Genomic DNA, 23853 nt, shown 5'->3' with positions numbered 1-23853 from the left:
GCGGACCGGGCTGGACCGTGCTGGGCTGGGCTGGGCTGGACCGGACCGGACCGGGTGTTGTAGTGCCGCGAGGGCTCCGTGCAGCGCTGCGGGCAGGGCAGTGCCAAACGGGGCGTGCGGTGCAGCACCAGGGGAGCATGCAGTGCAGTGTAGCGCAGTGCCGCGAGGATGCAGGGCAGCGTTACAGGGATTGTGTAGGGCCGTGGAGTGCAGTGCCAGAGGATGCAGTGTACTGGTGTGGAGGAGAGCACGACAGTGTTGCTATCCGTGTTATGGAAGACACGCAGTGTAGTGCCGTGCCGGTGCCATGGGAGGGTGCAGTGGGGTGCCGCAGGGGATGCAGTTATCGGTGGGGTTGTGCGGAGCAGTCACAGGAGGGCGCAGTGGCACAGCGGGTGCAGGCAGTGTTCGCGGGAGCAGGCAGCGCAGGCACGGGAGGGTGCAGTGTGCTGCCATGGGGACATGCAGTGCCGTTGGGGGACGTACCGCACCGTGCAGGGGATGCAGTGCTGTGCAGGGGATGCAGTGCTGTGCACGCGAGCTGTGTGCTGTGTGTGAAGGAGCAGCCTTGCCACAGCGTTTGGCTGGCAGCAGGGGTGCAGGAGGCTCCCAGGCTCAGGGCTGCTGAAAGTCCAACTTTCCTGTTAAATATAAACCCACAGCTCTTGTCCAGTTAACCGCTCCAGTGGCCGTGGTAGGCCCACGCTCAACGGGCAAGTGAGGCAGGATCCCCCCAAGCCACCTTCTCCCCCTGCCCAGACCCACACCGAAATGGCCACTATCCCCCTTGGCTTCAACATTGATGCCCCGCGCTGGGACCAGAGCACCTTCGTGGGACGCCTGAAGCATTTCCTCAACATCACCGACCCACGGACTGTGCTGGTGCCGGAGGAGGAGCTGGACCAGGCCAAGGCCCTGGTGGAAGGCTGCAGGTGAGGGGCAGGGGTGCAGCTGGTGCAGGTGCCATCCCTGTGCCCACGGCCATACCCGACCACCCTGCAGGGCCACGGGGGGATGGAGGCAGTCGTTCCCAAGCGGGCACGCTGGGACATAACATCCATCAAAGGCCGTTTTGTGGGAGTTTCCCAGGCTTCTCCCAGGGGCCTCAAGCTGGGACAAGTTTCCCTTGCGGGAAATGTTTCCTCTGCTGTTCATGCTTGGTATCCAGGCCTCTGTGCCTCAGCAGTGCCAGGTCCTGGCTGGTCTGCATGGCTCCCTCCGATGGGCTCTGGGCTTGCAGGGCCGGGCTGGTGCCACCAGGAAGCAGTCAGGAGCAGCTGCTCTATGCCAAGAAGCTGTACGACTCAGCCTTCCATCCTGACAGCGGCGAGAAGATGAACCTCATCGGGAGGATGTCCTTCCAGGTGCCAGGGGGCATGGCTCTCACTGGTTGCATGCTCCAGTTCTACCGGTGAGCTCCTGGGGACACCAGGCTCGGGATGCAGCTCTGGCAGCCCCCAGCGACTTGAGGGATCCCTGATGGCCAGGTCACAGCCATTCTGCCTCCTCTGGGGCTGGCTGCTGCCCAAGGCGTGCCCATGGCTGTTGTGCCTGCCTGCACTCTGTGGCCAAGCCCCGTGTCCCTGTGCACCGTCCCCGGCACCCAGCCTGTGGTGGAAGGACCACAGATCCTCCTGACCCCCAGCATGGCTGGGGATGGTTTTGCTTTGCCCTGAGTTCAGCTCAGCTTAGCTCTTCCCAGAGTCCCTGTAATGATGAACATAGTCAAGTCCTGTGTGGCCGCTGCTTTTGCTGTGTGGACCATAATGGCCTCAAAACCAAGGATCAAATGTGCCCCCAGGCCAGGCTGCTCCAGCATCCCCAGCCCATGCTCCCTGCATTTCCCTTCTGAAATGGCCGCGGAGGGGGGGGAGGGGGTGGGGAGGGGGCGCGGGGAGGGAGTAAGCAATCCTGTCCCGAGCACAGAGGCTATGTGGAACAGACACTGCCTTTCCCAGTGGATCCCCATCCCATTCCAACACTGTTTGCTGGACTGGTTTGCTGGTTGCTGGTGAGATCCAGCCTGGGTGGGGGAATATCCCAGTGCTGATGAGTCACCCTCTTCCCAGCCCATCTCTACCCTTCTGCATACCAAGACCATCTGTGGGTCTTGCTCAGACCCACATCTCCCTGTGTCCCCTCCTGTTCCACCTTAGTGTTCCTGAGACACCAGTAGGAGCCAAGGTGCCCTGGTCACCCCCAGAGTAGCCTCTGTCCTTGTGTGCCCCCTTCTTGCTGCTCCTGTTGACAAAGGCTTATCTCAGCCCAGCAGGATGGCTGCTGCCCTACTAAGAGCTGGATCTCCTACCCGTCCTGTGCTCCCCAAAGCCTCCCAGCAGCCGGGACTCCTGGAGTCATTTCCCAGCTCTGTCATTAGCTGGTGGCTTTGCTGCAGTGCCTCAGTTTCCCTTGGGAGACACTATGACAAATGTCTCGAGCATCTTGGCTGTCTCCTCGCCAAGCCTGGTCACAGGCACAGGCCAGGCATCCCTCATGGCCCTTGGGCACTCTCCCGGTCTCTTCCCTCTGCAGAACGGTGCCTGCTGTGGTTTTCTGGCAGTGGGTGAACCAGTCCTTCAACGCCATCGTCAACTACACCAACCGCAACGCTGCCTCCCCGATCTCACTGAGGTGAGTGTGCCCCTGCATAGGATGGGGACTGTCCATGCTGGGACCCCCTTGGATGTCCCATAAAGACCCCTCATGCCCCATCTTGGGCACTGAAGAAATAGGATTGAGTCAGAGTTGGTGTTTTTGTTCTCTTCCTTCTTTGGAAATCACTCTCCAGGCAAATTGGGGTGGCGTATGTCACAGCCACTGGTACAGCCCTGGCCACGGCAGTGGGGCTCAACCTCTACACCAAGGTACGTCAGGACAGGGCCAAGTGGGGCAGCTGGCCTCATCCTGCCCTCCTATGCTAACGCTAGCCTGTCTCCTGTAGCGAGCCCCACCCTTGCTGGCCCGATGGGTCCCCTTCGCAGCCGTGGCTGCTGCCAACTGCGTCAATATCCCCATGATGCGGCAACAGTAAGTATCATGCATCCAGGGTGCTTGAGGGACCTGGCTCCTTTCTGAAGGTGTGCTGGTGGCAGCCGGGCTCCTGGGCTGCCTGGTCATCCTGCTGCGGTTTCTCATCGCAGGGGCTAGAGGGAGTGGCAGGATGGGAGGGAGGTGAGCTGGGGTCTGTGCGTTTGTGATGCTGGGTCTCAGCTGCTGGGTGGGTGGTTCAGCCTCTGCCCGGAGCAGGAGGGGGATTTGGGGCTGAGGATAGCTGTTCTTGGGTCTGGCCTGGAAGATCCCTTAGACCCAAAGGTCTTCTGCACATGGTCATGGGAGAGCCCCAGTCCATGATGTCCTGGCGCTGGGACGCCCTAGACGGGACCAATGTGGAGACCTGTGTCTGCTGCTCGGGGAGACCCCCAGGTCACGGCGCGGGGAGCTGGGCTGCTGTGCCGGGGACCGCCCCCTGGCTCGGCTGTGTCCCGGGCGGAGTGTCTGTCCCACGACGAGCCGGCCCCTGTTCGCAGCCGTGCCCTGCAGATGGCAGCATCGGCCGGGCTGGGGACCGCGGTGCCCCGGGCGGGGGACCCCGTGCCCCGAGGACAGGGCTGTGGGCGGCCGGGGCTGCTGTGCCAGCACAGCACAGGGGACCCCTTGGCACCCCCTCACCCCATGGCTGTGTCCTCACACTTCCCTGGCCCCCACTCACGGCTGCCTGTCCCCTCCAGGGAGATCATCAACGGGGTCACAGTGACAGACAGGGACAACAATGAGCTTGGCTGCTCCAGGGTGAGTCTGGGGATGTGTGTCCAGCTTGGGGCATGGCACAGCAGAGCCTCACCTGCTGCTTTTGCTTGCAGAGGGCAGCAGTGAAGGGCATCGCACAGGTCGTGGTCTCCAGGATTACCATGGCGGCACCAGGCATGAGTGAGTGCAGGGCGGGAGGGTGGGGAGCCAGACTGGGGGCTCCCCCAGGACCCACCACCGTGCCCTCCCCTGCTTCAGTTCCTCATGAAGAAGAGGGAGGGTGGGCCTGCATCCCAGGTGGCATTTGGTCTCATCTCACTGAGGGAGCTGGGCTCTCCATCCTGCCGTTCCCATGAGAGTCCCCTGAGCCCCCAGCCCTCCTCATCCCAACCCACAGCCCATGGGGGAGGTGAGGTGCTCCCGCGGCAGTTGGTCTCCACTAAGACAGATCTCACAGTCTCCGGCCCTGGCCCTTCATCCTGCAGCCCAGCATCCCCTTGCCCTTGTGAGCCCCTTGCTGTGCCGCAAGCCTGGCAAGAGGGCTGGGAGCATGAGGAGCATGGACCGTGCTGGGTAATGGATGAATGGGGGTCCTGTGCCAGGTCCCTGCCATGAGCAAACACCCAGTGGCCACCAGCACAACTTGCTGCTGCCATGGCCTCCAGGAAGACAGTCCTGCTTGGGCAGCCCTGCAGGATGGCTTGCAGCAGGGCCCTGACCTTTTCTCTCTGCACCTAGTTATTTTGCCCATCGTCATGGAACGACTGGAGAAGTTCCCCTTCATGCAGGTAAGCCCACAGCTCTCCTGGTACGGTTTTCCAGTGGGTCCTGCGGTACCCCAGCCCTGCTCCCAGCTGCTGAGATGCTGGAGATGAAATGGGGGATTGCAGAGTCCAGCTTGCCTTGCCCCCTGTTCGAGTCACCAGTACACCAAAGGTCTTCCTGGTGACATGGAGAGGCTGTGTGAGGGTAGCAGGGGTTGGTGGCATCTCAGAGGTGTGGGGCATTCAGCCCCATTGAGGGGAGGAGTCTCCGGACCTTGTGAGTGAGTCTTGCAGCAAGGCCGGGGACTCATTCCCAGCTATTCCCTTGCAGCGGATCCAGGTTCTCCACGGGCCTCTGCAGGTGCTGCTCTGTGGGGGCTTGTAAGTATCTCGCTACTCAAACACCTGTGGGAGCCTGGAGCATGGCTCCAAGGGATGCTTGAGAAAAGATTACTGGGAGTCATGGGGTGTGAGCAGTGCATCTTGGGCTGAGATCCCTGTGGCTGGGGCGCAAACGAGCTGTGATTCCCAACACTAATGCTCAGCTCTTCCCTGTCCCACAGCCTCCTGTTCATGGTGCCAGCAGCCTGCGCCCTGTTCCCACAGAGATGGTACCTGTTCTACTGCTTCCTCCTCATGCATGGGACCTCAGGAACCTTCCTCCTCCCCTAGCTCTTCTCTGCCCATCCCAGGAGAAGCATGATGGCCACCCACCCTTCAATCCGAGGCAGCGCTTGCCTGTACATGCTGGTGCCCTGGGCAGCAGGAGAGCATGTGCCTCCCCTGCTCTGCAAGCTCTGTGCTGGGAGCAATGGGACCTCCAGCCCCATGGGCAGCTCTCTGCCCCCCAGTACTGGGAGTGGTGAATGCCAGGGATGGGTGGTGGGTCTTAAAATGAGCCTGCAAGATCCCAGGGACTGCAGGGGACCTTGAATGGCAATGAGGAGGGAGGGAGAGAGGTGGCCTTACTTGTGGTCAGGGAGGAGGATTGCAGGTCTCAGTGTCTATCCCCTCTCTCCATAGCTCCCTTGCGCTGGCTGACCTCGAGCCGGAGCTGCGTGACAGCATCGTGGCCAAGCATGGGGACAAAGTGCCGTACGTCTATTTTAACAAGGGACTGTGAGCAGAGACTACCTCGGGAGCCATCACACCCCTCCAGCCCCCTCCTACCACTAGCCCCACGGTGCCAGAGCAGGGCTCAGAGGCACGGTCCACCCAGATCTGCCCTCCAGCCCAGCACTGTCTCTGTGGCCTCCTACCCCTGGAGAGGCAAGATCTGGCTCTCTGTGCCCAACTTGCAGCACTTTGGCTTGTCATGAGCCTCCCCCACCTGCTGCTGGCCCTATCCCTGCCTCCCCATGTCTCTCTTGCTCTGGGCAATGGCTGTGTTTCTTGTGCCTTCCTCCTGCCCTGTGCAGGAGGATCTGCCCAGCCTGTCTGAGCCTCGCGTGGTCACTGGGCTCAGCCCCACGAGGCATCAGGCTCTTTCCCTTGGGGCTCAGAGCACAGTCCTACCTCCAAAAGCAGGTGCCCTGCCATCATACCAGGAACCAAACCACGTTGATGCCTTAAACCACCACAGTGGCCTCTTGCCAAGAGCTTGATCATGCCTTGGCAGGTGGGAAGGGACCTGTCCCTTCTGCACAGGGAGCACCCCAAAGTCCAAGGACCAATGCTTAGACCATGCCTGCCTTGCTCTCAGGTTCAGGTTTTATTCACTTTGCGATTGCCACAATCCAGGAGAGAGATAGCAAATTGTTTTTCAACTCTAATTTTTGCGATCTACCCATTCCTCTGAGCACAAGAGATGGCCATCACCCTTGTGCTGCATCTCACTGTCCCCACGGTAGGACCAAAGACTTGCAGCTTTGGAGGACCTGGAGCTTTGACTCTGGGCCCTCCTAGACAGAGAGAAAGAGACATAGGACTCATTAAGCCATTGGGATGTTAACTCAGGCTCTGAATAGCAGCATTGCAAACAACAGAAAGAAGGGTTGAAAAATAAAATGTGATTTTTAAAAAACAGCTGTGGGTTCTGCTTTTGGCTGATCTCTGGGTCCCTGGTTCCTAAGGCAGGGCTGGTACATGGGTCTCATGCCTGCCTTGAAAGGGAAAGGTGCAGGCTCTGTGACTGATCAGGCACCACAGTGAGGGTCAGCACAGGGGCCAGGAGAAGGAAGAAGAGCCATGAGGGGCTGGCGTGAGCCCTGAAACTGCTGGGCATCCCATACAGCCTTCTCTGAGAGGCTCTTGGCGCTGCAAACAGTCCTGAGGCAAGCGACAAAAGGAGGTGAGAGTGCCCATGGTGACTGGTCTCGTTGGGAGAACTGAGTAGGTGACCTTTCCTATACCCATTTTGTCCTCTTGGCCAGGCAGCATTTGGATGATGCTAATCTGGGTCTGCCACGAAGCCTCTCCCACCCCAAAGAAGAGCAGCTTGAGTTTGCTGCAGTCTATTTTTGAAGGAGGAAGGAGCCTCAGAGTTTAGCCCCAGTCCTAGGCTAAAATCCTCACCCTCAACCATCTATGTCCAGGCTCTCTTCTTGCTGATGAGCATCCCTTGGTGGGACAAGTGTGTTTCAAACCAGCTGTATGATGTGGCTGCTTAGGGAGCTCCATGGCCAAGTGGATGGTCCATGTTTGTTCCCTTCAGCCAGGGGTACATATCAGATCCCTGAGGGGCAGCAGCATCCTGCATCAGCCACCTGCCTGAGAGGAGACACAGAGTCTGCAGCCAAAGGGCTTTCTGGCATTAACCACTCTGCTCTTAGAGACAGAGCAGCCAAACCCAAAATGTACTTCTTGAAGGGCCAAGCTGTATCCACGGTAGGTTTGCTTCTGCCCAAGCTGCAACAGGCAGAGGATAATGTCTCCAACCGCATGTAGCTACAGCTAGAAAGCTGCATGGGAGCTCTGAAATAATAGGTCAGCGGAAAATAGGAAAACATGTTCAAACTCATGTATCTGTTCCCTGGGCATTATTAGATCTCTTGTTAATGCGCAATTAAAATAATAGATAAGCACATGAAACGAAACAGATGTCACTCCTGTTGGGAGTGGGAAGAAGCCACAAGGAGACATCTCTGCTCTCTGCTTTTCTTAAGCTGCTTAACTCCAGCTGCTCTTGGGCTATACCCAAAACTGCATTGAGCACTTTCAGAAAGGTACCTGTAGCAGCCTGGGCTGTATTTTGAGTCCAAGGTGCCTCTGGCATGCTCAAGAGCATGGTGATGCTGGTATAATGATTTTCAGAGCACCCTGAAACTGTCCTTCTGCACATCACAACCACGCTCTTTCTGTTGACCCTTCCTGTGTTTGCAGTTTGTGGGGGTCCCAACAGAGCAGGGGGCTCTGTGACCAGTGATGCCAGGGCAGCAGCCACCTGAAGCCAAGGTTAGGGTCACGTTGGGAAAGCCTCAGTGTTTTTGTCACTCCTTTTTTCCTGTCCTCAACCATACTGGAGGGACAATGGAGCAGGGGGACCCTTGGAAGAGCTATTGCCATCTCATGCCAGCTTTCCCCCTGCCATAGGGAGCAGGAGGTGGCCAGAGGAAGAGGGTTGCTCCGGGCTTGGAGAATCAGCAAGTTGGCTGGTGCCATTCTGAAGCCAGACCTCTCCCTGAGCTTATAGCAGTAGATTCCCTCTTCAGATAGACATGGATTTATGCCAGCTGACAGTTTAGCTCAGTGGGGTTTCTAGCTCATAGCTGGAATCTCCCCCGGAGGGTTCAAGTAATCTCAACAGTATTGGGGGATGGTCCCTGCAGCCAGTACCTGCCTGCACTCCCAAAACCCACAGTAACTCCCCAGCCTGCTTTGGTCTCACTGGGAAGCAGAGGGGTCACAGCCAGGAGCAGCTCTGTCCAGCCCTGCCTCCATTTCCCATTGCTGCAACAGGAAGGAAACCTCATCGCCAGGAGTCAGAGCTGAACTCATGCCTGCTTGTGAGGAGTTGCAAGTGTTAATTGCTCTCCAGCAATGAGTCACACCTGATCTGGGCTTGTCCCTGCTCCCATGTGCTAGCCGCCTTCTCCCTGCTGTGCCTCTAATTTCAGGGCTAGCTGGAAACAGGAATAAAGCTCCTTTAATAACTGTGTATGGCCGAAATGTCAGTGCTCCAGCATGCTTACAACCTCCCTTCAGATGATAACCAGACCAAAGATGCTGTGTTGGGCTGCAGCCCGGAGAGGGGCTGGGGAGGTGTGAGAGGCTGGGGGTCTCCTCTGAGGCAGCAGCAGCCTCAGCAGGCAGGTTTGGCTTGCCACTCCATGCCCAAAGGCCAGCTGAGACTGGTGAAACAGCTGCCTACGGAGAGAGGAGCAAGCAGGGTGCACGTGCAATGGGTTAACACCCGCCAGCCCACGCCAGCAGCAGGCAGGCAAGCTGATCCAGTGGGGTTAGGTGTGCCCCAAGCATGGCCCCGATTGAAAAACCCCAGGGCAGGAGATAAGCTGCCAAGTCAATTTTTTTTCCCTGTCTTTTCTTAACGTGTTATCTGAGCATTTGATAAACCTCATCATGCCAATCTGGCAGGCATGGAGGCTGCCTGGTGCACCAGGAGCGGCAGTACAGAAAGCCTCTGCTACTGCCCCGGAAACACGGGCCATCTCCCCCGAGTTGTGAATCAACCCCAAGTGTTGGTGCCCCTACTTCTTCCAAGGATGTCTGGGTGAGGGACCACTGTGTGGGGACATGCTGGGATCTGGCCACAGTGGGAGATCCTCTTCTCCATACTGCTCCAGTTTTCCAACAGGGCTGGCACCAATCCGTGGCTGCCCACTGGGTGCCTCGAGACCATGCCCATGCTGCTGCTGCTATTTTAGCCCCCTCTTCATATCAAGCTCCCTGGGGTGCCCCAGGCCGGGGTGGGCTGTTTGGTTTGGGGCTACGTGGGTCTGTGGGGAAGGAGACCGAGTGGGGATCGCTGTGACCAGGTGAATGGGGGTGAGTGCCTGGCTGCCATTGGGGTGCCAGGGAGGCCACAGCAGGCCAGAGGGTGCTCGTGCATCCCCCTTTTTGCACTGTCCAGTTCTGCCCGCGGGGATGCGTTGCACTGGGGATGCAGGACCAAGAGACAGCCCCCCGCGCCCCTCCCCAGCCACTTCCGCCACTCACAATATGGCAGTCCTCGCCACCCCTCCCCCGACTCCCTCCCCGGTGCGCCACACTCAAGATGGCAGCTCCCTGAGCGCAGACCCCGCCCCTCCCGGTTCTGCCCCAAGCGACAGCGCGCTGAGCCAATGCCGAGCCAATGGGCTCGCCATCCGCCCAATAGGCTGCCGGCTGGGGCGGGGCGGGCGCGGGGTGCCCCCTCGGCTCCCGTCCCGGGCCGCAGTCGGGCTGGGGAGGCGGGGAGCGGGGGGTGGGGGGGATGGCGAGGAGGCTCCGCGCCGCCATGGCCTTGCTGCTGTTCCAGGCCCTGCCCGAGGGGCTGCCCGCTAGCGTGGAGCCTGCCCAGGTAGGGGCTGCCCTGGGGGGGCCGCTTGGGAGGGTCCGGGGTCGCGCCGTGCTGGCGGACTGTGTCCGCGGGGCGGGGGACCGGCTGAGGAGGGGCGTGCAGGCCTGGGGGGGACAGCGTGTGAGCGCGGGGGTGTGTGCCCTCCGCGGTGGGGGAGGTGGCCCTTGGGATGGGGGGGTCAGGCTGGGCTGGCAGGGGCGGGAGCGTGCGTGGGGTGCCCGGGGCACTCGGGGCTGGGGAGGAGGCTTTGGGGGCCCACCGAAGGTTTGGGGAGCCTCTTTGGCTTAAGTGAAGCTGGAGGAGATGTGGAGACCTGAGTCTGGGGGTGCTTGTGTGTCGTGGGGATGGAGAGGTGGGGTAGGCATCCGGGTATGGGTGGCAGTGCCTCTTGGAGGTGCTTTGTGTGGCAGAGTGGCTGCAGGACGTGGAAGAAAGGTGTTTGATGGTGGTTGACTGGAGATTATGGGAAAGATGGCTGTAGTGAGGGCAGAAGGCTTGAGCTGGCAGGTGCGCAGGGGCCTGTGGATGGAGGTGCGTGTGTCTTTGGGGGGTGGCTACAGGGAAGAAGGTGACCTGTGAGGGGACAGGGCTGGAGAAGGTTTGGGATGAGCTGAAGGGTGGCTGGCCAGAGGACCTGGGTCGGCAGGGAAATAGGACTTGCATGGTGCTGCACAGGCCAGGTAAGTTAGTCTTCCCAAGTCAGGAACTGTGGTGGGGAGATTCAGTGCAAGCCTCTGCACAGAGGGAAGGAAGAGGGAGTGTGTTTCAACTGAGATGAGAGGAACCAGGCCGTGTCTTTGTAGGCGCTGACCACCTGCTTACTACCTTCTTCAGCCCTGGAAAAGGTTTTAATGAAGTTGATTCTCTCTTCATCTGTTTCCTGTCTATACTGCAATGTGTGCTGTTCAGATTTCCAGTGGTGTTCTTGGGTCCTCCAGTGTAGATGCGTGTAAACTTCTCCCACCTTGATCTGTATGCTCAGTGTCACTTGGAGAGTACCGTACTAGGCCAAGCAACCCGTGCATGACCTGGCTGCTCTTGCTTGTGGAGTCAAGATGTCTTTTTTACCCTATGTAGAACATAGATCAAATATGATGACTTCTGATTTGGTGTAGTGTATCACTGATAAGGTAGAAATTGTAGTTCACATTTGTTGAAGGTCTGAGCCGGTGAGATGCTGATCTGTGACTGTAGGTCACAGAGGATGTGGGTTGCACAATGCTTAATGTCACAGGGCGCAGATGGGAAATGTCCCTTTTGGAAAGGGTCCATTGAAATACTTCCCAATGCGTCTCCAGGAGGAAGAGATGAGGAGTTTGTCTATGACTACAGATGTTCTTCCCCTTTTGACTTTCCTTCTTCTTTTCAGGGTGCTGAGAGCACCAGATCTACTTAAAAAGCTGTGTAATTCCCTGTTGGTTGTGCCATCCCAAATCTCCTTCAGCCACACTGAGGCTAAGGATTGGTCATTGCTGCCCTAGGGAGCCAGGTGCAGGATTGTGTTGAACTGTGTGTTTCCCATGTTGTCTCAGCTGCCTTTAAGAGATAGAAGTCCTAGCGCTTGCTCTGTTTCATCTGCAAGCCGAGATACGTAAACTAAGTTTATATAAGCACATCTCAGGTCTGTTTTGCTCCCTGGTAGTTGCGATATTCCAGCTGCAAGCAGTGGTCTGGTGGTAGGATTATCTGTACAGAAGCTATGAAATTTGTCAACCCTGTACATGCTAATAAAAATACTATGCCTGCTTTGGAGACTGTGAAAGACGCTCCCTGCCTCATGCAGCTTACATATTAGTCAAGGAGCTGGTAAAAGAAAGGAATAGGAAATAGAAAAGGAGGAAAGGAAAAAGGAGGAGGGCGTGGAAGCAATCATACAGCTAGGTTGCTTGTGGAATAGTTGCATACATGGCCTGTGGATATCACCTCCAGTCAGTGCACCAGAAATAATCCTAAAATAATAAGTCTTGAGTGGTACAATACCTGAGAGTGGGGGAGAAGAGCTTTGACGGCCTATGTTTTCTTTAGAGCACTTAGATACAGATGCATCTTTTACTCATTTTCTTTTCATAGTTTGTCTATATAAAGCTCTTATGGTTTATTTTAGATCTTAAATGTAGACTGTCTGTCAAAAGGCTGGTATTATCTCACTGCATACTAGAGATTGACAGCTACCCACTCAAAAATGACAGTGGTAGTGTAGGATCTTGAAAATGAGCATGTAAGAAAACTTCGTCTGCTTTGGTGTTGCCTTAGAGGCTGATTTCCTCAAGACTGATGGGCTTGTAGAGAAGAGCTGCAGTGGGGCAGTGCTGAACTTAGATGATCTCCACACCAAGGGTTCCTGTGTTTCTAGCTGAAACCCTGACAGTATTTGCCTCTTGTCCTCTCCAGACTGTTGCTGCCCTTGTGTTGCCTCTTGTGACTGCTGCCTACTTCCATCTGCCTTGCAGACTTTTGCCATACCCTGCTTGCTTCTGCTCTCAGGGTGAGCTGCTTGTTCAGGGCCCACACCTCCTCGCCTGAAAATACTGTCCTGCAGACCTGGTGGTCTAAGGCTGGGAGGTGCTGCAGGAAATGTGTCCTCTAAATAATTCAGGAGGTGGAGCTGTACTGCCTAGCCGCACTGAACAAACATTCCTGAGAACATGCTGTACTCTGCAGGAGGGTCTGATTTTTCAGGTTAAAATAAGTCCAGGCTGCCTAGGATCTTCAAAGACCTTTCTTTTAATTAGGTCTCGTTTGGAGTGGTGGATGGAGGAGAATGAAGATAATCAGCTCATCACCATACTGAGTCCAAGTTAACTGTCTCCATGACTATTCTTTGCAGTTTCACTTGTAATCGGAGCACAAAACTCTGTTAACTGGAGTTGAACATTTATCAGTAGATTATGGGCAGAAATATTGCAATTATATAATAAAATCAGGATAAATGTCACAGAAGGAAGAAATCTAGCCATGTTCAGTTGTGACTGTAGATATATAGCCTTAACTGCACACCTTAACTGGGTACTTCTCTCTTGGTTTGAGGGAGAAGGAAGTGAGGAAATAAGAAATTAATATATTTTAAAATGAGCTTGATCAAATTTGTAATGAAAAATGTTGAACATTAATCATTTTTCTATTGTAGTTTGCCTCTACAGGGAAGAGTAAAGGTTATTTGACCGCCTTAACTATCCGTCTGCTTCCCACGCCTGCGGTTTAATTATCACATAGTTTTCTCAACTGTTGTTTTCTTTAAAAACAAGAGATTTAAGTGAATGTTAACTATGTGACAAGTCTGTGGAATCCGCCTTTCTCTAATAAGGTGGTTTTGAGCCAAAATCTGACAGAAGCATGCTCTTCTTAAAGACCAATTTCATCCCAAATTAGAGAGTTTGCTTGAAGTACTGTGACTTGAGGGATGATTCATCATATGTGACAAAGAGGACAGATCTTTGCTTTAAGGAAGAACTCAGCGTGGCTGTCGCTGTGGCTAACACCCCCGTAACACAAAATTTCTGTCCAGGGCTGTGCTCTAGCTGTGACCGCAGCTTTGATTGCACCAATATGGAGTTACCACACTTCTTCCAAGAGTTTGGCTGTATTTGGGCCCTTTCAGAGCATCACTTCAGGTAGTTAGTGAACTGAACAGCAAAGTTTCAATTATCCTCATGTAAGAGATGCCGATCTCATCAGTAAATTTCAGGCAACTTTTTTGATTAAGGTAAAGGTAATTAGTTGCAACTGCACTTGCATGTTTCCTGAAATGCATAGGGAGAGCTACTTGTATAACCATAGGATATATTTTGTCTTCCATGATACCTTTGTCTGTGACTCTTGGTTTTTGGCTTGCTAATTTCCAGAGTTTTGGCAGGAGGCAGCAGAGATCAAAGTACGTCCTGTACTTGCTTAGAACGGGAACCTCTAAATAACTGCGTAGATTGGATTAAGGACTGCTCGTACGGTGATGATTATGCCACCGTGAACTCTGGTGTCTCATTTGTGCAGCATGCTTTCTCACTGATGAAATTTTTTTTGTTTGTGAGTTGCCCTCACGATTACACACAATGCTGTAAGAATTTATCTCTGCATCTCTGCAGCTGTGTAGCAGATGGAAAGCCTGGTCTGAAAGTGTCCGATGCGTCCTGGGGAGGAGCGTGGCAATCTTCTTCAGGATAGTCAAAGCAACTCTTGACTGGAACCTGTAATTACCTTTCTGAGAATTTCCCCGCCACCCTCCAAATATTAATTAACAAAAAATATAACACTACCTTAAGAATTAACTTGGGCAGCTTTTGTGGAGTTGTGCTGTGCTGTGGGGGGACTTGGAAAGTTTCATCTGCCAGAGTTGTTTCGATATGGTTGGGGATTTTTCCATCCTCCTAGCCTTGCAAGCCAGGGAGGGTCAGGACAGGTCAGGCTCGCATCCAGTACGGACCGTCCCCGAGCGGTGGCTCTGCTGGGCACAGTGCTGCTGGGCAGCAGGGATCCTGCCCAAAGTGGTGACACCGCCATCGGCCCTTCTAGTGAGACAGAAGGATGAATGCACTCAATGTTTAGCCACGTTTCAATGGCAGTTACTCAACCCTGGCTAAAACACCCATCGACCCCTCACTTTGGTTCCTAGAAGTGCTGCTCCCCTAAGCATCTTCACCAGTCGCTTTTCTGCTGGTAAAAGTGGGAACTGTGCTCTTTCACATAGCCCTGCCAGCCTGTGTTAACCCAGTGTTCTGTTGAAGTTCGCCTTTGTCATTCTTTCTGTTGTATTCAAAAGATGTTAATGTAGGTGACAGTCTGTGTTTCTTTGTAACCTGAAAACGCACGGACACCCTCCGAGGTACTGGGCAGTGTATTTAGTAAATGCAAACCGCTCACCTTTTCTTTTTGCCTTTTTTCTCCTTTAAGTCATATCGAGAAGACTGGCAGGGTTGAGCAGACATTAGCTTGTGGCAGAAAGCTAGTGATGGGCTAGTGATCTTCTGGCCTGCTTCTCCATCCAGAGAAGGGTCTGTGCTGTGCCCTTTAGTCGTGGCTGTGCCGATGCAAACATCTCCTCATCGGGCACGTCCTGCAGGTTTAGTAATGCTGAGCTACACATGGCCTTTTGTTCGGTCTCCTGACCGTGCATATTTGGTACTGGGTTTGGGGATGTTCCTTGAATCTGAGCTGCTCTGTTTTACAGGGCAAGAATTTGCCCTTTCCAGTTAGCTGCATAGGAATCTTCTCAACTTATTAATGCATGTAACCAGTGACTTTATGGCTGTACACGCTCCTGTCTTGCATTTGTTTCAGGGGGTTCACGAATACAAGACGACCGGGCAAGCTGCTCCTGCCAGGGTTGCACTGCTGGTTTTGCAACATGGGGAAAAGGACTTAGCATGTCAGAGACATCTCAAAAGCAGTCTCTGAGGCAGGGCCGGTGACAGTCTCAGAAGGGCCATTAGTCATGGCAGGGCAGAGATAATCATTGCACATTGCAGGACAACCTGATTGCAGCAGGTTTTGGTCTGTGCTTCTGAGTTGGAAAAAAGAGCGCACAGAGTGGGGACAGTACTCCTGGATGACTTCATGAAGAGATGTTGATGGAGAAGTCAGGTCCCTGCTTCCCTCTGCTGTCTTGTGTGATCAGAAAACCCACAGCTAAGAAGATAAGTTTTGAGATGCCAACACCTGGGTGCTGTGGCAGCGGAGCTTTGACAGTCGATTGCGTGTGTGGCTGAGCTTGTGAACAGTGCACATAACAAACATGCGTGAAATAACAGCTGGCTAGAGAGAACAGGCTTGCCAAGCAGGAGTTGCATGCCTGTACCTTGCCTGTGACAAGAAACCTGTTGGTGTGGCAATCACAAATGATGCTTTTCTGTGATTTTGCAGGTACTGTTTGACTGCAAAGGAAGCCTCAAGGTGCTGCAGAGACCTACTGTTTATCTGCTTGGACAAGGAGGAACTTGATTCTCCTCTAATGATGTGATTATCAGTGGGATCGCTGTCCCCAGTATTATTTTTAGATGACTACTATAGTCTCTGCAATGGCTTGTGAAACTGTAATGGAGCACTTTGCATGAAGGGGCTTGCTGGGTGCAAAGTGAGGTGATGCTGGCAGACTGATGTAGCAGACTGAACCATTTAATGCTAACGTGGCCAGTGCTCCCTGGCATGCTGTGCCCTGAACAACACCTGCAAATAGAAAGGAAAGCCTTTATTTTGTGTGGAGGCAGCTTGTGGTGCTGCTGGTTTTCAGACTTCCACCACTGAGCCAGTATCCATCCACCTGGCATCGCCTGAGGTCGGTCCAACCAGGCTAGAAAAAAAGGCTGAGAGAGCTGGGTTGTGTAGGCAATTTAGATGCGGTTTCCTGACTCTTCCTTCTTCCCAAGCACTTTCATGCTAGCATATTGTAAAACAAATCCAGCCACTGACAGTGCACTAGTGGCTTGCTAGCAAGTGACTGCTTAAGCATGGAAGAAATCCCCAGTGCACCAGGGGACAGAGCTTTTGCCATTTAAAATGCTGATGGTCTCGTGCTGATAAGGGGTTGCAGAGGTGTAGGTGGCTATGGTGAGCAGCTACCAGTACCGGCAAGCAGTAGGGTGCTGGGTTTAGGGAAGAAGGGAGAACAGGGACTTTTCGTTTTCTCATGGCGGTTCAAGACTGATCCTGAGGTCTTGGACTGAGTGTCGTCCTTGGGACTAGCAGATGAAACAGTTCACCTCAAGAAAGGAAGGATCTACTAGGAGTAAAGAAAAGGATTCTCCCTTCTTATTTCCTCTTTAACCTGCATTACTATGAGGTGGAAGTTTGTTACTTCTGGCGGTGATGTGTTTTTATTTCATCTCTGGTTCTGGTGTGCACAATTTTAGAGGCAACTCGAGCAGAGGTCTACTGGATTTTTTTTTGTTTTGTTTTTGGGCGAGTTTTTTTGAGATCTGGGAGGGATCATGATCGGAGCAAAAACTAACTGTATCTTGGCTCTACTTGAGGCTGAGAGAGCTCATCAAGATACTGATTTGCCAAAACTCCTAGTGTGGGACAGAGAGTGACTTAAACAGAAAAACAGATTTTGTTAATGCAAAGATGGTTCACAGAGTAGGTGACTTTTATGCAGTTATCATTAATTCATTTTGAAGCCACTGGCCACTTGAACCAAATTTGATAGGAAGAGACCTCAAAGATGCGTAAGGTTTCAACAGAATTCCTGAAAACAGATATAGGCACAGAGAGACCTGAAAACCAAAACAGGTAAGTATCACTGAGTGAGAAGCTACTGTTGTGAGCTTATTAAGCACTATGAGTCCGTGGTTGACTAACTTGATATATGCCCTAGCTCCTGGAAAAGCTTCAATGGGAGCTCACAGTTTGCTAGCCTGCAAAGTCAACCAGTCTTGTGGAACAAACTGAAGGGAGGTCAGCTTTACGGAGCTCCAATGGTTACAGAACTACTTTTATTTTTTCTTTTTTTTGTATCCTGCTGGCTGAACAGCAAATTGAAGGGGAAAAAGCTGATAAGCTGTAGAAACAGCTATGAAGAGTGTGTTTTGCCAGGAATCTCACCAGCCATCTTGAGCTTTTCCTGTGTAAAAGGTGTTGAGCGTTTCCTGTTGGAAGCAGGGAGGAAACAGGAACATTAATAGCATGCCAGCAGACGGAGCAGAGGCTTTTTAGTGAGAAGAACTGATTCACTCTTTTCTCTCATGTCCTAGCACACAGATATGACCGGCAGGTCAAGTACTGTTGTCCACAAAAGACTTTTTTTTTTTTTTTAACTTAATATGGAACCGGAGCTCATAATCGAGACGGGCTGGGATAATGCTGTCAGTCAAACAATGGTGTAATTGTGGCAGCCACAGCAGAAGCCTGATACGGAAAGAGTGCAAAATATGCAGAAATACTCGCCCTTGCCAAGCTCTGTATTCCTGACTCTTTGTGATAAGCTTTTTATTTGTTAATACTGTATCAGTAGTGGCATGGTTTTTTAAAACCTCTTTCTCTGTGTGGGATCCTTTTTAAATCCCAGGTGGTGGATGATGACCAACAGGAAGCCATGGGGCTGCACGTCTTCTGCCTCCAGTAGAAGATCAGGCCATTCCGTTGCATAAAATACCCCGTGACAGCCATCCCACTGGTTGTGGGCAGAAAATCTGTCCCAGAGAGCTAGCAACCTGCTGCAGAAGGACCTTTTAGAGCTCTTTGACTGAGCTAATCAAGAATTGGGAGTGATTAGTGTGAAATGAAAGAGTTTAACAGTGGCTGGGGTCAGTCTGAGCCAGGAGGCAGGGGAAGGGCTGGAGGAGGTGGTGGGCATTGTATGGGGTGTTGTAAAGTCTGGACAAAACCTTTTAAGAAGGCAGCATATCTTCAAGGCCGTGATACTGGGCTGACTTAACCTCATCCTCTGTATCAATTGTAAGTGTGTAATGACAATCACTACAAGTGTCCCCCCTCCTGCTTCTTGGAGGGAGGAAACACTTTTCTTCAGATATGATCTGAAAGACCTTTACTCTGTGCTTGGAAAGCATTTAATGCAGCTACCTGAATGCATGTGAAGGTCGTGACTCATGTCTGGGTGTCTTGTGTGATGAATTCCTCCTTTCCTTACCGGTTGTCTCATTCAATCGTTTGCAGACCGCTTTTCAAACAGTGAATGCTGAAGAGGAGGAGGAGGAGGAGGGTTGCGTGTGTATTATGTTGTCTTCAAATTACCTTGTCGTTTTGACATCTGTCTTTTTAGAAGAAAACTTCACAAACAGCTTGCATTTGACTCTACAGTCTCCTGTGATCTGAAGCTTAGATAAAACAGGCTTGCAGGCATCTGTCATTGCTGATTGTCTCCATTTACTGACACTTAGCACTTGGACTCTGACAAAACATGTCTTAAATTGCAGTGTCAAAAATAAGAGCTCTTCATTTATTTTCCTCTCCTTTTCCTAGCTTGTCTTATTGTTTTGCTTCTTTTTCCAACCATCTTACTAGGAAATTTTAGGAAATGCATCTCACATACTTGATTATTAAATATCGCTCTTGTGTTTGTGGCTCATTGTTTTACCGAGTTTCTTGCTTTTCTGCTCTGGCCTTGTATCTGTGTACTTCCCAGAGTGGGGTGCTGGAATGGAAGGATACAGGCTCTTTAGGGAGGACAGGCAGGGGACACGGGGAGGAGGTGTCGCCCTTTGATGTCAATGCCCAGCTGGAGTGTATGGAGCTCCACATGGAGATGGACGAGGAGCTGACCAAGAGCTTATGGCTGAGCATTAAAGGGAGGGCAGGGACAGGTGACATTCTAGTGGAGGTCTGCTACAGGCCACTTGACCAGGAAGGCTGAGCAGATGAGGCCCTCTATAGACAGACAGAAGCAGCTTCATATTCACAAGCCCTGGTCCTCATGGGGGACTTCAGCCACACCGATGTCTGTTGGAGGGACATCACAGCAGGGCATAAGCGATACAGGAGGTTCCTGGAATGCGTTGATGATAACTTCTCCAAGTGATAGAGGAACTAACAAGGAGAGGTGCTATGCTGGACCTTGTTCTCACCAGCAAGGAGGGGCTGGTGAGGAACGTGAAGCCCAAGGGCAGCCTTGGCTGCAGTGACCAAGAAATAGTGGAGTTCAAGATCGTTAGGGCAGCAAGGAGGGTGCACAGCAAGCTTGTTACCCTGGCTTTCAGGACAGCAGACTTTGGCCTCTTCAGGGATCTGCTTGGTAGAGGAACGTGGGATAATGCCCTGGAGGGAAGAGGGGGCCAAGAAAGCTGGTTAATATTCAAGGAGCACCTCCTCCAAGCTCAGGAGCAATACATCCCAACAAAGAGGAAGTCAGGCAAAATGCCAGGAGGCCTGCATGGATGAACAAGGAGCTCCTGGACAAGCTCAAACACAAAAAGGAAGCCTACAGAGGGTGGAAGGACAGGTGACCTGGGAGGAATACAGAGAAATTGTCTGAGCAACCAGAGATCAGGTTAGGAAAGCTAAAGCCCTGATAGAATTAAATCTAGCCAGGAACATCAAGGGCAACAAGAAAAGCTTCTATATGTATGCTGGTGATAAAAGAAGAACTAAGGAAAACGTGGGCCCTCTCTGGAAGGAAATGAGACCCCTGATTACCTGGGCTATGGAGAAGGCTGAGGTACTCAACAATTTTTTGCCTCAGTCTTCACTGGCAAGTGCTCCAGCTGCACCACTCAAGTTGCAGAAGGCAAAGGCAGTGACTGGGAGAAAGAAGAACCACCCACTGTAGGAGATCAGGTTAGAGACCATCTAAGGAGCCTGAAGGTGGACAAGTCCATGGGACCTGATGAGATGCATCCATGGGTCCTGAGGGAACTGGCAGGTGGAGTTACTAAGCCACTATCCATGATAGTAGAGAAGTCACAGCAGTCCAGTGAAGTTCAGACTGACTGAAAAAGGGGAAACATAACCCCCATTTTTAAAAAGGGGGGGAAAAAAGGAAGACCTGGGGAACTACAGATCAGTCAGTCTCACTTCTGTGCCTGGCAAGATCATGGAGCAGATCCTCCTGGCAACTATGCTAAGGCACATGGAAAATAAGGAGGTGATTGCTGGCAGCCAACATGGCTTCACTAGGGGCAGATCGTGCCTGACAAATTTGGTGGCCTCCTACGACAGGGTTACAGTGTTGGTGGTTAAGGGAAGAGCAACTGACATCATCTATCTGGACTAGTGCAAAGCATTTGACACTGTCCCGCATAACATCCTTGTCTCTGAATTGCAAAGTCCAAAGATCATCCTGGCATTAACAGATGAATTCAGGAAGTCTGGAGTGATTTTGCTCTTCATGGTATCGTTTTCCATTCTGAAACCTGTAGTCTACTTTCTCTATATGGACTAGCTGAAGAAGCAGTCCTCCTTTATTTTCAGCATGCAATGTATGTATTGAGAAGCATTGTGCCAGGAAAACTTTAGATTAAGGGACCAGACACATCTCTTGTTGCCTTGTTTCACCTTTGCTGGCATGTAACTTCAGGCTGATAAGAAGTGTGATGGCTTGCTGAATTCCTTGTGTGGACGAAGCCCAGACAAATCTTTTTTTCACAGCCTTTAACAGAGCAGATAAACTTTGGGGAACAGAAAGAGTGGCACTGATGGTTTCTTGTCTGTGTTGTATTATCCAGCACTGTAAACTAAAACTCTTCTTGCTGTGATCCTACTCTAAAAAGTTTTTTAGAAAGTTTTTTTTTAAAAAGGTTTTAAAAGCACGACCAAGGGATTAAATAAATTTGATGTGTCGTAATAAAACAGGACTAAATTTGTGTATGTAAGCAGTGAACATTTTGTCTTTGGCTTGAGAACGTAGAGATCTGCAGGGGAGGGAAACAGCACCCGACAAGATGTTCACAGTGGCCTGACTGGGTGCTGTGCCACTTGCATCTTGATCTTCTGGAACCAAGCAAATGGAGGGTCTATTTGTGCCCGTGAAACCGTGTGCCTTGCATGAGTGTAATCTGAAGGCTGGGTGAGCTGCTGCTGTTGATGTAGTCATTACCACGCTGTTAATACAGGAAAAAAAATTACAAATCTCGAAACCTTAAGTTCTAGTGGCATTTTACAAATTGTGGCAGACTTAAATGAATGACCCTAGATTTTGTTTATTTGTGTCCTTGCTATGAGAGCTCTTTCTGTCACTAGCTCTTCTCTCGCCCAGGCACTGCCTGCCAACAGTTCTTCTGAAGGCGCTTTCCTTTTCTTCAGGACAGGGTGCAAGGTAAAACTTGTTTATGCCTTTAACTAATGTCTTTAATTAAATAAATAGGCCTTAAAAATACTGCTCTTATCTGGTTCAACCCATTAATTTGTTCATTTATAGGTCTTACTCTGCTTCTGTGCTTGTCAGCTTTTTCCCCAGCCTGACAGCAGGCATCTTCAATATTCTACAGTGGTGAGAGCTCTTGAGGGCGAAGTATCTTGATAGTTTACTTAATCTGAAGGATTAAGGTAAAAGATGGGAAAAAAAAAACAGTTTTCAAAGGAAATTTATTGGGTTTAGTTGCTGGTGGGTTTTTTTTTGAGGATGAATTTATAAATATTATAAAAAATAATGATTTTAAAAAGCCACAGTGTGCTCCTGAGACACATGAGTACTTTTTGCAAGAACTCTTCAGTTCTGATCCTCGCTTACCACATGATATTAAGAAAGTTTCACATTTCTCATCTAAAATGGGGACATGGTGGTACCAGGTATAGTATAAATACTGTGTAATTTCCCTCTTCAGCTGGAGGTGTGGATGGGAGTCTTCAGGTGTAAATTATTAATTGTTAACCAAGAAACTCCTGGTTTTCTTCTGTAAGGTTTCAGTCCAAAGGTTTTCAATGCCCTCAAGTACTATGGTCAAACTTTACCTAATTGTCGGGATACGGTTTTATTGGTCGTGGCTTCTATACTTGAGTGGGGACTGTTCTTCTGTTTGTCTGGAAATGTTACTGTAAATAATCAACATGTGAAGACACACGAGGATCAAGCTTTTGTGCACCTCACAAATTGCACGTGCTGTGTTTACTGCATGGAAAACGAATAGTCCAAGCGAAAGCTTTTCCTTCTTCACAACTCAGTTAATTGGTTCTGTAGCAACGTCAAGAAGTTGAATTTCTTGTATCATATTCTCCCTTGGAGGCAACAGCACTCAGAGATGCAGACTTGGGACTAGACCAGCAGGTTCAGTGAGAAGAGCTGTGAGATGAAAGTGAGCTTGCTGAAATGCAGACACAGAATCTGAAAAGGGAGTACAGAACCCAAACTGGCAGCGCAAACTGTTTTGATAGCTGCGTTTTGGCTTGAAAAAATCCTCAGATGTTTAGAACCAGGGTAGTCTCTTTTTTAGACCTTTGAACTGCATACCAGAGTCTTTGGTTGACCATGAAGCATGAGAGCCTGCTGTGCATACCTTGGAGAGTGAAGGGGAGTGGGAGCCTGGAGCAGCTTGGCAGCCGGTCCTGTCCGTTGTGAGATGGTGTTGGGCTGGGCAGGCAGAGTGAGTGGCTCCCAAGTGCCCCTGGGATGTGGACATCAGCACGCAAGCTTGCCTTGCTTTCTTTGGCAGTGGGGAATTTGAATACCCAGCAACCCAGCTGCTGGGGAGGCTCAGACATCTGTTTTAATTTCTTTACAGGATGGGATACTTTTTACAATACCCAACCTTTCTGCAAAGAGTAAGATGATCTTATGTGTCTAAGGAGGACATTTTATATTTGCATACTAAAAGACATCCTCCATTTCCACAGAAGCATGTGTCTTCCATCCCTTGCTATTGTACATTGTGCCTTTCATTTAGGTGATGAAATGAACCCTCGAGTTTGACTCCTTAGTTCTTTAGTGCCAACCTGCCCCTGTCCCGAAGTGCTTCGGCTTTCCATACAGCAGAAGCCTTTCAGATAATCCTCATGTCTTCTTGCAAAGAGGGAGAAGGGTACTTCTGTGTTGGTGGTGGGTGTTCGTCCTTGCATGTGTTGCTCTCATTAAAGTGAGAGCTTACTCAGTTTGTGTCAATAACACTTTGATCCTCTTACTTAAATGAGATAGTGGGTGTCCTGCAGAAAAGACCTCTTTAAAGTGCCTTGCAAGGTTATGCTGCTACATGATGGTTAATAAAAGTTCATAAAACCATATTGGACTGGAGACTATGAATAGTACAGTTCTCCATATTGTAGTCTGCAGCAAACACGGTTTATTCTCAGCTGATTGACCTCATGTGGACTTGTGCTTGTGTAAGTAGCAGCTGAAATCAGTGGTCTGAGCACTAATCTGCAAGTTGCAGACAGTAGGTTATTATTTAGTGAGAATGCTCCGCAAGTCTCTTGCTGCAGTATTTTCATTCAAAAGGTCACTTCCGTGAGCTTGTGTGCAGCTGAATTTAATGTTCTTTCTCAGCAAGGCAGGCCACACTGGAGAGTGCATAA

At 51.4% G+C, this 23853-nt stretch overlaps 2 protein-coding genes across 6 annotated transcripts in view; both read left to right on the top strand.

The window, feature by feature from the left end:
• Positions 1-734: 734 nt before the first annotated feature.
• SFXN2 (sideroflexin 2) lies at positions 735-5679 on the top strand. Of its 2 annotated transcripts, none has more exons than XM_086616285.1 (11): positions 735-932; positions 1325-1411; positions 2533-2631; positions 2789-2864; positions 2942-3027; positions 3729-3789; positions 3861-3927; positions 4486-4535; positions 4843-4892; positions 5075-5122; positions 5535-5679. In XM_086616285.1, exons 1-11 carry the CDS (start codon positions 772-774, stop codon positions 5632-5634), a joined length of 885 nt encoding a protein of 294 aa, XP_086472411.1. In that variant the 5' UTR covers positions 735-771; the 3' UTR covers positions 5635-5679. The 2 variants fall into 2 exon arrangements, with proteins under 2 accessions (XP_086472411.1, XP_086472412.1); XM_086616286.1 differs by having other exon boundaries at positions 760-932; positions 1241-1411.
• A 4203-nt stretch (positions 5680-9882) lies between these two features.
• Positions 9883-23853, top strand: part of WBP1L (WW domain binding protein 1 like) — a 61212-nt gene continuing 47241 nt past the window's right edge. For 2 of the 4 annotated variants that reach the window (XM_086616371.1, XM_086616372.1), the window contains exon 1: positions 9952-9969. Coding sequence is in view for 2 of the 4 variants with exons in the window: in XM_086616366.1 (XP_086472492.1) it covers positions 9883-9969; positions 18607-18621 (102 nt within the window). In the remaining 2 variants the exon portion in view is untranslated. Of the gene's footprint in view, positions 9970-18606; positions 18622-23853 lie in introns of all 4 variants that reach the window. The other 2 variants (XM_086616366.1, XM_086616367.1) reach the window with 2 other exon arrangements.

Source organism: Tauraco erythrolophus, chromosome 9 (assembly GCF_009769465.1).
Source record: "Tauraco erythrolophus isolate bTauEry1 chromosome 9, bTauEry1.pri, whole genome shotgun sequence".
NCBI classification, from domain to species: domain Eukaryota; kingdom Metazoa; phylum Chordata; class Aves; order Musophagiformes; family Musophagidae; genus Tauraco; species Tauraco erythrolophus.
Note: the sequence above shows the minus strand (reverse complement) of the source record. Positions and strands in the feature narration are given on the sequence as shown.

What these genes read in the sequence shown, in the direction of transcription:
- SFXN2 (XM_086616286.1), top strand. Translation starts at nt 772, where the DNA reads ATGGCCACTATCCCCCTTGGCTTCAACATTGATGCCCCGCGCTGGGAC. An exon ending in TGCATGCTCCAGTTCTACCG is followed by an intron (nt 1,412 to 2,532) that starts GTGAGCTCCTGG and finishes TTCCCTCTGCAG; the next exon opens with AACGGTGCCTGCTGTGGTTT. An exon ending in GCCCTGTTCCCACAGAGATG is followed by an intron (nt 5,123 to 5,534) that starts GTACCTGTTCTA and finishes CTCTCTCCATAG; the next exon opens with CTCCCTTGCGCTGGCTGACC.